A 13931-nucleotide genomic window follows, 5' to 3' on the forward strand; every position below is an offset into this window, starting at 1 on the left:
GGGTGTCACGGAGACATTTTAGAACACTGAGCCTGAAGGCATTAAATAGTTCTTCAAGCTTTGGTCAACTGTTTTCCCTTCTTTGGACCTCAGTTTCTCACACACAGAATGGGGGCAGGGCTCAATGACAAGGATGGCCCCTTTCAAATAGAAAAGTCTCGTCAAGACTGAAAGCAGACATCTCCCCTTATTGCTGTCGATATTGTTTTCAAGCAACACCAGGACACACTGATCGGGCAGACAGACACTATGCTGGAATAGATGTGGCAACCCCAAGCTTGACATCCAAATTTACAGAGCTGTGTCAGAGGGTGTGAAACTGACATTGGGATGAAACGTGAGGACCCCAGGCAGCACGTTTCAATTTTCACTTGATTTCACTCTTCACGTCAGGAAGAAAGAAAAGCAGAGGTGTTTGAGAATAATCACCTCGGAGGCTGCTTAGCTACTGAGTGGACCTCCGAGTCTGGCTGTAGGCAATGGTTAATCGGCCATAGATTATTTCGAGCCACTGGTTGCATGTAAAAGCAGGAATCCGAACATGACAAGTCTTGGCACCCTAGCCCAGGAGACTAAGGCTGATTCACCAGGACTACTCTAGAGAAAAGGGACCAGCAGGCCCCCACTTCCTCCGAGAATACTCAGGCAGGCAAGGCTTCAAAAGACACCAGGACAATGCAAGAAATGAAGGCATGTCGGCACTACAATAGCAAATGGAGTTAGCACTGAGAGTAGGAACAAACAAATCAGAATTGGCCTGGTGGTGCCGGGGATATGGCGGGTGACACAGACCTTTGACCTTTCATGGTTTAGGTTTTAAGTATCGAAAGGCATGAGTCAAAGGGACAAGCCACCTCGTATCGTGGGCCCAGCTGAGCGTAGTCCCTCAGCTTGTCCTTGTCCAGGCGGGTGGGCACTTCGATGATATCATGGGTCTGAAGCTTTATGATCTTTAGAAGCGAAGTAAACATGCTTTCTGGAATGATCTGCAAAACCTTTAAGGAAAGGGAAGAGACAAAAAACAATGAAGCACCCCTTTTCTTTTTGTTAGCTGATAATGCTCCGATGACAGGAGGAAGGGTGCCAGTGAGTCAAAGCCAGCTGTCTGCAGGGAGGGATGCTGAGGGGCTTAAAGAAGCTCTTCGATACCTGCTCTCAGGCACAGGGCTACCCTCCTTCAATCCTGAACTGCTCACAGGACAGAAAGCTAATCCTCAGAGAAATGCTACAGAAAATGTAGCTTTTCTGCATCAACAACTTTTATTTTTTATTTTATTTTTTACAGGCTGTTGGATACCTTTAATTAACTAATTAATTAAATTTTTCAATCACAGCTGACATTCAATACTATATTAGTTTCAGGTGTACAGCATGTTGGATATTTATATACTAGTAACGTACGCAGTAATCCCTCTGATAATTCTAGTTCCCACCTGGCACCATACAACTATTGCAACATTACCAGCTATATTCCCTGTGCTGCACCATGACAAGCTTTTAAAAGACCGAGGTTCTGAGATGCTAAGTGACATGGCAGGAGACCACTCAGCTGGTATATGGCACAGGTCAATTTTGAATCCAGCCTGTGCTGCCTCATAAGTTCTAGAAACAAGGACCAAAGTCCCCTGAAAACGTTCAGTTCGGACTAGGACATGCTAGATCTAGATCTGGCTCCTTTACCAAGCAGTGCTGTGACTCTGAAGCCACTATAGTCTGTTCCTCAGTTTCTATGCCTATAAAACGGAAGCTGAAACCACCCGAATTTTAAAAATGGGAGTGGAAGTTCTTTGAAAGTAAAGACACTTCTGCATACCCACAGTGACCATACACTTATTCTCAGCCATTGCAAATTGCTGGAATAAAATAATAACCAGGGAAAGAAACATGGGTGGGCTTTTTATAGGGTCCCAGGCATACTTTTTTTTAATTTAAAATAGCAGCTATTTTGCCAAGAAAAGAAATACTACTCTGATGACTTCTTACCTTTCTCACATAGGACACCAGTTCGCCTGAATAATACTGAGATACACTGAGAAGGTCGGGGCTATTTGCCTGATTAATGCGAAGAAGGGGCAGGTCCAGGGCAGAGGCGAGCTGGAAGAAAAACGATAGATCTGCTGTGTCCCTGTTTGGAAAAGTCCTAGAAGTCCCTCTTTTTCCAGAGATCGTAACACATAACAAAGCTCTTGGGCTTTCCCCAAGAGAGAGAGCAACAACTGCTGAGCTTTTCAATGTCATTAATAGTTTCTGACATGGATGTCAGTGTAAACAATGGGAGTCTTCTGCTGCAGCAGTGGTTCTCAAACTGTGATCCCTGGACCAGCAGCACCAACAAAGATATGGCGGGTGACACAGATCTTTGACCTTTCATGGTTTAGGTTTTGAGTATGGAAAGAGGCCAGTTCTTCTGCTCCACCCAGGCTCCCTTACTCAGACCTCTGGGGTGGGGCCCAGCACTCTGTGTGTGTCACCCCCACCCCTTGGGGATGCTCATGCACCCTCGTTTGAGAGCCACTGTGCTGAGGACAGCTGGTCCTCTGGAAACCAGACATTCTGGAGGATGGACCACTGTACTGAGTCCAATCAAAGCTGTCATGCTGTGAGGTGTGCCATTATTTACGTATCTCTCAGAAACAAAACCAGCCGAGTGGCTCAATTGGTTGGGCTTCATCCTGTGCACCGAAGGGTTGCCAGCTCAGTTCCCGGTCAGGGCACACATCTGGGTTGTGGGTTCTATTGATGTTTTTCTCTTACATCAATGTCTCTCTCTCTCACTCTCTCCCTTCCTTTATCCAAGCTTGTCATTGGTGCTGATTTAAAAAAAATAAAACAATATTTTTAAAAATTAAATTAAAATTTAAAAAAATAGCTGATTTGGCTCAGTGGATAGAATATTAGACTGGGGACTGGAAGGTCCGGGGTTCAGTTCTGGTCAAGGGCACTGGAAGGTCTAGGGTTCAATTTGGGTTGCTGGCTCAGTCCCTGGGAGGGGGGAGTGCAGGAGGCAGCTGATCAATGATACTCTTTATCTCCCTCTCCCTTCCTCTCTGAAATAAATAAAAAAATGTTTTAAAAAATTAAAAAGAGCCGAAACCGGTTTGGCTCAGTGGTAGAGCGTCGGTCTGTGGACTGAAGGGTCCCGGGTTCAATTCCGGTCAGGGGCATGTACGTTGGCTGCGGGAGGGGCATGTGCGGGAGGCTGCTGGTCGATGTTTCTCTCTCATAGACGTTTCTGGCTCTCTGTCCCTCTCCCTTCCTTTCTGTAAAAAATCAATAAAATATATTTTAAAAAAATTAAAAAGAAAGAAAACATATTGACAACTATACTACATGTGCCATTGATGATAAAACCCATCCCCAATGACAGAGATGTTAAATATGAAAGGAAGTCCACCTCAGAATTCATATACATGGTAATTCCGTCAGAAGACATTGCATAAATGACTTGTCCATTTATCATGATCTGAAATTACCCTGCGAGTAAGGCTCATGCAGAATCTTTAAAAAATGAATAAGTAATAAGATTTAATTTACATCCAGGGAATAAAAGTCCCATAGGATTCACATTTTTAGTATACTGGTAAAACTTCATAAAATCTATTACTTCATTTAAAAATAGTTTTCTGGAAGATGCTCCAACTTATTAATTCACACTTGCAGCATTTCTGGCACTTTTGAAATCATGCTCTCATAGAAACGCTGCTAACAATTTTCAGTCTATGGATTATCCAGCTTTCTAAAAGGATGACATGTTGGGCTGGATTAACGACTGAGGTAACAATGAAGGCCACCTCTCTCCTGTGGCTGAGAATGCGATCGCACGTCTTCGCTTACCTTTAGGAATGTAGCTCTGAGCTTGGTAACCATGGACGGGTTCACCCTTATGCTCTCTTGCATGATAGACGTGAAGCTGTCAAGAGAGATAAATGGTAAGAAGCCATTCACAGTGGTTTCTCCAAGGGCAGATGCCAGACTCTCCACAGTACCTGTCAATCAACTGCCAAGCGAAAGAAAGGTCCCCCACGATGTGCATGGTGATCAGCACCTCCTCCTTAATGTTGATGGTTCGGATCATTTGGTGCAGGAACTTGCGAGTGTCGGCCAGAAACTGACACACCTGCAGGTTTGATTCCAACTGGTGAAATTCCTGAACCTGTGTTACAGAGACATGTGTCACTTTAAAGTCCTGAATGGCCTCTACGGAGCCTGCTTTTCCTTGAAAACACTTCAAATAAAGCACACTACTAACAAAGAATTCCTTGGCAAATTTTTAATTTCAAATTATAATTTCAGAAATGTGTAGGCCAAGTCATAAACCCATGCGCAACTTTCTAGGATTAGAAACTGAGCAGGACTGCATATCCTGTAAATGTATGATTGTTATAGTGAGGGACTGCTCCCCATTTCCAGGTCGGAATCTATCAACACGTACTGGAAATCCTCTTAATTCTGAAGATTTGCAGGGTTGCTAAAAAACAAAGCTAGTTCCTTCACAACCAAGGAGCTGGCATATGGCATTATTAAGTTCCTTTGATGTACTCTTTAAAACAAAATAATGATTCCACCGTGTCCTGAATTTTAATGTATATAATTCAAGGGGTCTGGGCTAGAAGCCAGAATAAATAACGCAAAAGATAAAAAGCCATCCGAGTTTTACAAAGTTGTTTATAGCTATATCACAGACTAGAAAATCCAAAACCACCAAATAAAAACAGTACAAGTGAGCAACTGTTCTGGCATGGCACGCTAACAATGCTCAATTATACTTCGTGGCCATTAATAGTGACCATCCTCAAAACCTTGCAAAATTAACAAGCCTATAAGAATGTCAGCAAAAAAAAAAAAAAAAAAAAAAAATCAATTATATCTTTTAATTACACCAATTAGTCCAATTGGATTGGGTTACAGAGAGTATAGGCGATGTTTTAAAAATAAGAGTTTATAGTTATTGCTCTGATGTTTTACAATGTATCCATTTTAAACCTAGTTAAAATATACACTTAACATTTTAAGACTGCGATGGTATAATAATTCTTTTTGGTACAATCATTTTTGAGTAAATAAAAAAAATAAACTTTTATTAAAACATATGATTATCTTACAACTATTTCACTTTCCTGGATGCCTTCCTATTTTTTTTACGGCATATTCTTTTTATAAATTTAAAAATGATGTATGCAATTTTCTTTTTTCTTTTACTTCCTTACCACAATTTTTCCAACGTTTCTATCTTGTTTTCATAATTATTTTTTCTGAGACATCATGTTTCATGAATATTGTAATTTTAGAAACCATTTTCTTTTTGAGGACACTTAATTATTTCCCTCAATTTATGACACTGTATATGATATTACTGTGAGCAGATTAGTTTGTATTGCTTTTGATAAAATATTTTCTTAGATACATTTCTAGGAGCAGATGGTGGGTGGGTGAAAGATACGATTCATGATCCAAGAACTGTCATTTAAAAAGATTTTCCTGCCTGGCTGGTGTGGTTCAGTGGTTGAGCACTGACCTATGAACCAGGAGGTCACGATTCAATTCCTGGTCAGGGCATATGCTTGGATTGCAGGCTTGATCCCCAGTGTGGGGCGTGTAGGAGGCAGCCAATCAATGAATGATTCTATCTCATCATTGATGTTTCTATCTCTCTCCCTCTACCCTCCTCTCTGAAATCAATAAAAAAATATTTTTAAAAAGTTGCTAATTTCATAGAAATAAGAGCATTAAAAAAAAAAAAAAGACTTTCCTTACCTCCTCCAAAGCTTGTATCAGTTGCACAGTTTTTCTGCCTGCAGCAGTAGAGTCATCATAATTTAAAGACTGTATTTGTTTGGAGATCTCTCTGAACCAAGCTTGAAGATTTTCTATTAATACAGAAAGAAGGAAAGGCTTTGAATTAAATTAAGTTATTCTTTACAAATCTAGTTCTTACTATGTGCCTACTACTCTCAGGAATTATTCAAACTACAAAAATGCCCGGGGCATATGACCTAGACCTGTGGTTGGCAAACTGTAGATTGCGAGCCACATGTGGCTGTTTGGCCCCTTAGGTAAGGCTCTTCCACAAAATACCACTGCCTGGGCGAGTCTATTTTGAAGAAGCAGCATTAGAAGAAGTTTAAGTTTAAAAAATGTGGCTCTCAAAAGAAATTTCAATCGTTGTGCTGTTGATATTTGGCTCTGTGGACTAATGAGTTTGCCGACCACTGACCTAGAAGAAAAGATGAAACTCAGCACCTGGGTAGCTTCGTCTGTAACCCCTGGCAGGAAAGGTTTGGGCCCAAATACGGCTGTGAAGGGACTCGTGCAGAGGTGGCAGGGGCGGTGGGGAGGAGTGGGGAGGGAACTCAAGGATGGGACCGGGGGTTTCGGGGCATTCTCCGGAGAAGCGAGGACAGGTACAGATCTGGACAGGCAGAGAGAGGAAGAGGATGGTTCATCCCTAGAGGAAGGGACAAAGAGAAACAGAGGCTTCGGGACAAACATGGTCATGGCTCAGCTTGGGGAGAAAGAAGACATGTCAGGAGGGGGCACTATTTGCAGTCACAAACCAGCCGGCATTTCCCCGGGCAGAGGAAGAGAAGGGCAGTAACATGCTCCGAGTACCTCGGAGCGTCGGGGAAAGCTCTACACCTGGTCTATTTATTTATTTATTTATTTATTTTTAAAATACATTTTATTGATTTTTCACAGAGAGGAAGAGAGAGGGATAGAGAGCTAGAAACATCGATGAGAGAGAATCATCAATCAGCTGCCTCCTGCACACCCCCGACCGGGGATGTGCCCGCAACCAAGGTACATGCCCTTGCCCGGAATCGAACCCGGGACCTTTCAGTCCGCAGGCCGACGCTCTATCCACTGAGCCAAACCGGTCCCGGCAACACCTGGTCTTATTTAATCTTCACAATTCTCTGCGAAGATTTCTATTAATAATGGGCATCATTAATAGAAAATATCTGTGTTTTCCGATGGTCTTAGGCGAACCTGCTAGTGGTTGCGACCCACAGGTTGAGAACCGGTGCTGTACAGCCTAAGACCATCGGAAACACAGGTATTTACATTACAATTCACTAACAGTAGCAAAATTATGAAGTAGCAATGAAAATAATTTTATGGTTGGGGGTCACCACAACTTGAGGAACTGTATTAAAGGGTCGCTGCATTAGAAAGGTTGAGAACCACTGCTCCAGACCTTTCTTACCTTAGGAAGTGACCACATTTTAAAGCTTTCGTTTCATTACATATAAAGTAAGGATAAAAATGTTTAATCTCACAGGATTGCCAGGGTCAAATGAGAAATATTTGTGAAAGCAGGTCCTCAGCTGAAATAGGCCATGTAGCCAGAAAGAGCACAAGACATTGTTCTGCTCGGTGTCTGAAACAAGGCTGGTATTTATGAGGACTGGAAGAGATTGGGACAGGCAGGAGTGTGCCAGGCCAGGTAACTAATCTGGTTAGACTGTTACAGTGGCTCTTTGTTTCTCAGTCATAAGAGGGTGACCTGCAAAACCTGTTGTCAACTTAAATCACATCATTAAAAACTGGCCGACTTTTTCCAATAGCAATAATGATGTCATTTGGAAATATGCTAGTATTTTAGACAACCATTCGGCATCAGATAAATCTGCAAAAGTCAAATATAGTAATCACAAGCTCATTCTGATTAAAAATAGAAAAGTTTTTTTTAAAAATAAAAAGCTATACTATTAAGTAATCTCACTGTATAACTATTGAAATGGATTTGGTAGTTAAAACAAACATTAAGCATTAAAAAAAACGTGTAATTTGTCATTTTAAAATTCAGAGTGGCCTTTCAGGGGCAATTTGAAAGGTTCCTAGTTATGTAAGAACTGAAGTAATACCACAATTTTCCTATAGATGAAATTTCTTAAATGAAGCAGGATTAAAATCAAAGTTATACTTAAGTTATGTTTAGTTTTAAAACACTCTACAGGCTCCTTCTTCTGCCACTAGATGGCAGGCATAACAGTGAAAAAGAACCAAACAAGATCAGAAGATGAGAATCTTCCTTATCATCTATGTTAGTAGTTATTAATGCTTTGGGCGAAGTATCCATCTGAGAAGATTATGACAGTTACGGGTTCTTTTCCTCTCCCCTCCCAAACACACATAAACTGACACACTAGTATTGCATACTACAGTGGGTGTCTCGGGATGGATTATCCTATATAATAAAAGCCTAATATTCAAATTGTTCAACCGGAAGTTTGACTGCTAGCTATGACATGCAGTGACCACCAGGGGGCGGTGCAGAACATGGTGGGCCTTGGCACTGGCAGCAGGCCGCTGTGGAGGTGCTGTTGGCCCCAATGGGCCCTGATGAGAACAGGACTGCGATGGGATGGTGGAGCAGGTGAGGGGGCAGTACCAGGCTTCAGGAGAGTGTCAGGTGGGGCTGTGGGACTGCAAGGCTGGGGATGTGAGTTGGGTCCGATCCCTGCAGGCCACTCCAAGGGACCCCACCTGTACACAAATTTGTGCACTGGGCCTCTAGTGATTCTATAAAGGCTATGAACCAGAGAGTAAGAACCCTTGACTTAGTTTAATCCCATTCTTCAAAGATAAGAAAGCATACAGGGTATGGAGATTGCCTGGGGATCTTCATTAGCAATGTCCTAGCCCACAATGGATGACAACTAAGGACTTTTGTCTCTGCCCATTTGTTCCTCAGCAATTACCATTTTTTTCCACTCTGGTTAGGGGCTTCACGCCCGAGAAGACGTCAGCAAGCTCCGTCATCCGCTCTGAGCCCTCCTTCTTGTAATGCTCCCACTTGGCTTGCTTTTCGGAAAGCATTTGCTTGAACATCTGTGGAAGGGACAGAAGAGATTCATTTTCTTAAGAGAAAATACAGAGTAGGCCATTTGCTAAGAAAGCCTGGATAATACCCAGTATATTAGAAAAATATATTGTCTAATATTCACATTACCCTGCTGACATATTTTTTTTAAATATATTTTTTTATATATTTTATTGATTTTTTTACAGAGAGGAAGGGAGAGAGAGAGCTAGAAACGTCGATGAGAGAGAAGCATCGACCTACCGGGGATGTGCCCCCTACCAGGGATGTGCCCGCAACCAATGTACATGCCCTTGACCGGAATCGAACTTGTGGGACCTTTCAGTTCACAGACAGAGAATCTACCACTGAGCCAAACCGGTTTCGGCCCTGCTGACATCTCTTAAGCCTGACTTCTTATACAACTGGGAGGGCAAAGCCGGCCCCTCCCTAACTCAGCGTTTTTCAGATCAACTGCACAAAAGTACGCCCTGGAGGGCTTTCATAGTTCCACATTCCTGAACTCCACCCCTGAAGATTCTGGTTCAAGGTCTTGGGTACACCCAGGAATCAGCATTGTATTATAACAGGAAATGAAATTTGGTGACTATTGCTCTATGGTCCTTTTGAGGCAACAATTTCTATGATGCTCAATACAAATAAAGAAAAACAATGATAATATGACTTTCTGATGGTTCAGTTTGGTTGTTCATCTATCTCTCCTACCTCCTACCCTAACCCTTTTTTGTGCATCAGTTTCTGATTCTCCTATAAACCCACTAATTGCAACTATGCTGCTTCCGATCTTTACATGAAGGTGCATCTCCTAATTTGAGCCCCATCCCCTACTCCAAATCCCACTATAATTTATGAACCTGTGGGTTCAACCTGTGAATGAGTATTCGAAGGGCTCAAAGCCACTTGGTCTGTAATGAAGGCCTCAGGTTGATAGTGTTGTTGCCATTGCTAGCCAAATGGTATTTGATGGATCCTAGGCACTCAAAAAGAGGGGGAACTCTGTAAATAATTCTCACTGTTCCTCATCCTATTACTTATTTCATTGATCTCTCGTCCTGCCCTATCTCTAAGATTCCTCTGCCACTGGCCCCACAAAATTCCACCAAGCTTCCATCTGCAGGTGGAGTTTCCCCATTCTATTGCTATCTTTTCAATATTCACTGTGAAAAAATAAAGAATTTCTTAAGAGGAAAACCAGTATTCATGTGCATTTTCCTAGTTAAGAACCCAGGGCAATAAACCCCTGTACTTTTGTGGCATTTCCCTGATCTTACAAAGTTATATGGAGACTAGTCACTGAAATCACACAGCACACGCATTAATATTAGGTTAGTCATCAACATCTCCTTTTTCTGAGTGCCTCCTCAGACCTAGCAGCTAAAGAAACATCCAGTCTACTCCTCACCAGACTGAGGCCAGGTTAAATATTGGTTCTGAACGGGCATTACTGTCCCGGGCCAGTTCCTGGGCTCACCTACCTGGCCATTCCCAGGTATCTGCAATTGGTTGTTGTTAATCCTCACCTGAAGATATTTTTCCATTGATTTTTTTTTTTTTTTTTTTTTTTTTTTTTGAGAATGGAAGGGAGAGGGAGAAACAGAGAGAGAAAACCGAGAAAAACATGGATGTGAGAGACACGATTGGTTGCCTCCTACACATGTCCCGACCAGGGACCTAAGTACAGGGTTTGAGCCTGCAACTAACGTACGTGCCCTTGACTGGAATTGAACCCAGTGCCCTTTACTCCAGGGGTTGATGCATTGAGCCAAATCGGCTACGGCAAGCTGCCACTTTTATCATGCCCAGAGAAGCTTCTTTAGGGATAAGAAGAAGCCCAGAATTTCAGTGAACTCAAACTCCTTAAGAGAGGACTTTGTTCAAATGCAAATCATCTACCCACTTGGCCCTTTGCAACAGCCTATCATGGCTTTTACATGAAGACTCATTCTGTACCTCCTTTGACTTGCATTCTCTCCCCTCCAGTCAACTGATCTTTTCGGTTTTGAGCTGGCTAGGCTGTTCCTTGCCCAGGGGCCTGGGACAGTCTGTCGTCTCTTTGGAATGTTCTCCAGGTTCGCTATCACTGTCTTAGCTAAGTCTGACAGGTCCCTTCTTCAGGCCCCGTCAGAAGCTCCTCTTCTCAGGGAAGTCGTCAGGGCGACGACAGGAGCCTTTACATGAGGTTCCCAGAGGATGTGTTCCTTTCCTTCAGAACATGCATCTCAGTGTGTATTCGCATCTCCATTGGGGGAGTCTCTGGGTCACGTCCATACCCCTCACTAGACTGTAACCTCCACAATCCTGTGCACTTTCCCCCTTCACAGTGGCTCCAATGACAGCTGGCACCAAATGCTTGTTCAGTGATTAATTCTGTCCTTTTCCATGAGAATTATCTCAGACAGCGAGATTCTGTAGCTTGAGTCACAGATACTGCTGCTAAATCCCAATCTTTCCAAATAAAAACTAACCATAAAAAAAACTAAGATTTTGGTGATTATCCATTCAATATTTTTTACCTCTTTGAGTATGAACTCAAATTGTGCAGTATCCAACAGAAACTGGAAGAGGATCTTGGGATTGTACCTCGAGTCTGTTAGGATCTGGTCCTTGATCTGGCGAAGGCGTTTGTTGTTTGGGTCACAGGCTAGAATAGAAAAAAGAGTTTCCATTTATTAAATGTGTAGAGACTATCTATGGAATATGAATTCTTAAATACTGCCCTTCATTTGAAGTCTTTAAAAGGTAATCAGCAAAACGTGTATCAACAACATGATAAAATTAATTTTAAGTACATGCATGCTATGGGAGAAAGTATAACTAAACTGTTAGTGGAATGTCATCCATGATATATTGGTGAATGAAAAGAACAAGCTACAGAATATATTTCCAGATTTTGTAAGCACGTGGGGGTTGATTTATTATCGAGTGTCCAATAGGGACAGGCAGAGCCTCCGACAATGTTTCTCCAGCAGCTGCAGGCAGTCCTGAGCCTGGCGAATGCTTCCAGCCGGTTAATTGGAGGCAGATGAAGACCACGCTTCCCTTCTGCACATATGATTGAAACACCACAAAAGCGAAATAAGCAGTTACTCTTCCCACATATGACTCACAACCAGATAGGCGGATCATCTGTTTCTGGTAAATTATGACCTTATGCAATCAGGTCAGACAGTTTCCAGGCACAGAAATGGAAAACAGATGTGGCTGAAGATAAAAGCAGAGGGCCCTGGCCGGCTGCGGTGGTCCCGGGCAGGATGCAAGCCCAGGGAACGACTGGCTCCCAGAGTGTAGGCACAATGTCAGGAACAGGGAGATGAGTCTGAGTCACTAGAAAACCACAGCTGGAGAGGATCAAGTGAGGACTGAGTTGCTTATAGGCTTGAGAAGGTAAAGCTTTGGTAAAGGAGATTATAAGCTGAGTTGATGTAGTAAAATCCTCAAATTAGAACTAGAGTTTATGTAAGACAAACTCAACTAATTAAAAAACAGATCTGCCCTAGCCGTTTGCTCAGTAGTTAGAGCATTGGCCCAAAGACTGAAGGGTTTCGGGTCCAATTCTGGTCAAGGGCACGTATCTTGACTGCAGGCTCTATTCCTGCCCCAGCCATGCCTGTGCAGGAGGCAACCAATAGATGTGTCTCTCTCACATCAATGTTTCTCTTTCTATCTCTTCCCCTCCCTCCACTCTCTCTAAAATTCAATGGAAAAAATATCCTCGGTGAGAATTAATCAAAGAAAAACCAAAAAACCAAACAGATTTATTACATGATTAAAAACTTTAGCTATCATATTCACGCTGTGAGAAAGCTATAAACCGAAGAGAGATCTGGGCCAAGAAGCAAAATGATGGAAAAAGTAAAAACAGCTGGAAAGTAGCTCTAGTGAGAAAGGCTTAAGAAGCTGTAGACTTGCCCTAACTGATTTGGCTCAGTGGATAGAGTGTCGGCCTGCCAATTCAAGGGTCCCAGGTTCGATTCTGGTCAAGGGCATGTATCTTGGTTGCGGGCACATACCCAGGAGGGAGTGTACAGGAGGCAGCTCGGTTTCTCTTTCACCGATGTTTCTATCTCTCTATTCCTCTCTGTAAAAAAATCAATAAAGTATATATTTTTTAAAAAGAAGCTGGAGACTTCTAGTGGGAAGACAGAGGCTGAGGAGAAATGTCACATATTTTCAAAGACATGAAGGATGAGGAAGTCCAACTACTGACCACTCACAGGAAGTGGAAACAGATGGCAGCTAGAGGGACATTCTACCATTGAACCAGGGCTTCACACAAACTGTGATGCTCTGACCTTGATGGCCAATAGGGTTTCAGAGAGGACTTTGACCAAGACCCAAAGGTTGAGTGCTCTTGTCTAGACAGTTTCTCAACTCAGTGGCCCCATGCTTTTCTATTCTTCCCAAACCATACTTTTTATTCTATCATTTCTCCAGTCTAGAATTTTTCTTTTCTTTCCCCCCCTTTTTAAAAAAAATATATTTTATTGATTTTGTACAGAGAGGAAGGGAGAGAGATGGAGAGAAAGATCGATGAGAGTCATCGATCAGCCGCCTCTTGCACACCCTCTACTGGGGATGTGCCCGCAACCAAGGTACATGCCCTTGACCGGAATCGAACCCAGGACCCTTCAGTCCCCATGCTGACGCTCTATCCATTGAGCCAAACCGGTCCCGGCTCTTTTCTTTTTCACTTTGAAACTTATCAAAGGCCAGTCAGCTCCTGACTCCTGAGTGTAGCCTTCCCTGACCACCTCCACTTCTCCATCCCAAGCAATGTTTCTCTTTTGTTCTGGACTCAAATCCCACCACCCGTCTGGCTCTTAGTCACTGGGCCAGCCCTTGCGTTACTTTCCTAGTGCTGCTATAACAAATTACCACAAGCTTAGTGGCTTAAAAAGACACAAGTTTATTCCTTTACTAGAAGCCCAGTGCACAAAATTCGTGCACTGGTAGGGTCCCTAGGCCTGGCCGGTGATCAGGGCTGATCTGTGGGGTGACCAAAGGGGTGTTTGGGGGCCCCCTGCTGGCACCCGCCTTGGCTGGCCTGGGCCCTGTGGGCTGGGGGCAGCTCCTGTGTTGAGGGTCTGCCCCTGGTGGTCAGTGCGCA

General features: G+C 43.0%; 1 protein-coding gene across 4 annotated transcripts in view; it reads right to left on the bottom strand.

Moving 5' to 3' along the window:
* The window catches only part of WASHC5 (WASH complex subunit 5), a 59742-nt gene that overhangs the window by 31286 nt on the left and 14525 nt on the right, over window positions 1-13931 (bottom strand). For all 4 annotated transcript variants that reach the window (XR_006741594.1, XM_045581521.1, XM_036437258.2 and 1 more), the window contains 7 exons: window positions 11338-11465; window positions 8703-8832; window positions 5755-5867; window positions 3987-4153; window positions 3835-3910; window positions 1984-2094; window positions 855-995 (listed from right to left, as the gene is read on the bottom strand). Coding sequence is in view for 3 of the 4 variants with exons in the window: in XM_045581521.1 (XP_045437477.1) it covers window positions 855-995; window positions 1984-2094; window positions 3835-3910; window positions 3987-4153; window positions 5755-5867; window positions 8703-8832; window positions 11338-11465 (866 nt within the window). In the remaining variant the exon portion in view is untranslated. The remainder of the gene's footprint in view (window positions 1-854; window positions 996-1983; window positions 2095-3834; window positions 3911-3986; window positions 4154-5754; window positions 5868-8702; window positions 8833-11337; window positions 11466-13931) is intronic.

The sequence above is a fragment of the Pipistrellus kuhlii genome, unplaced genomic scaffold (assembly GCF_014108245.1).
Source record: "Pipistrellus kuhlii isolate mPipKuh1 unplaced genomic scaffold, mPipKuh1.p scaffold_m20_p_14, whole genome shotgun sequence".
Taxonomy (NCBI): Eukaryota; Metazoa; Chordata; class Mammalia; order Chiroptera; family Vespertilionidae; genus Pipistrellus; species Pipistrellus kuhlii.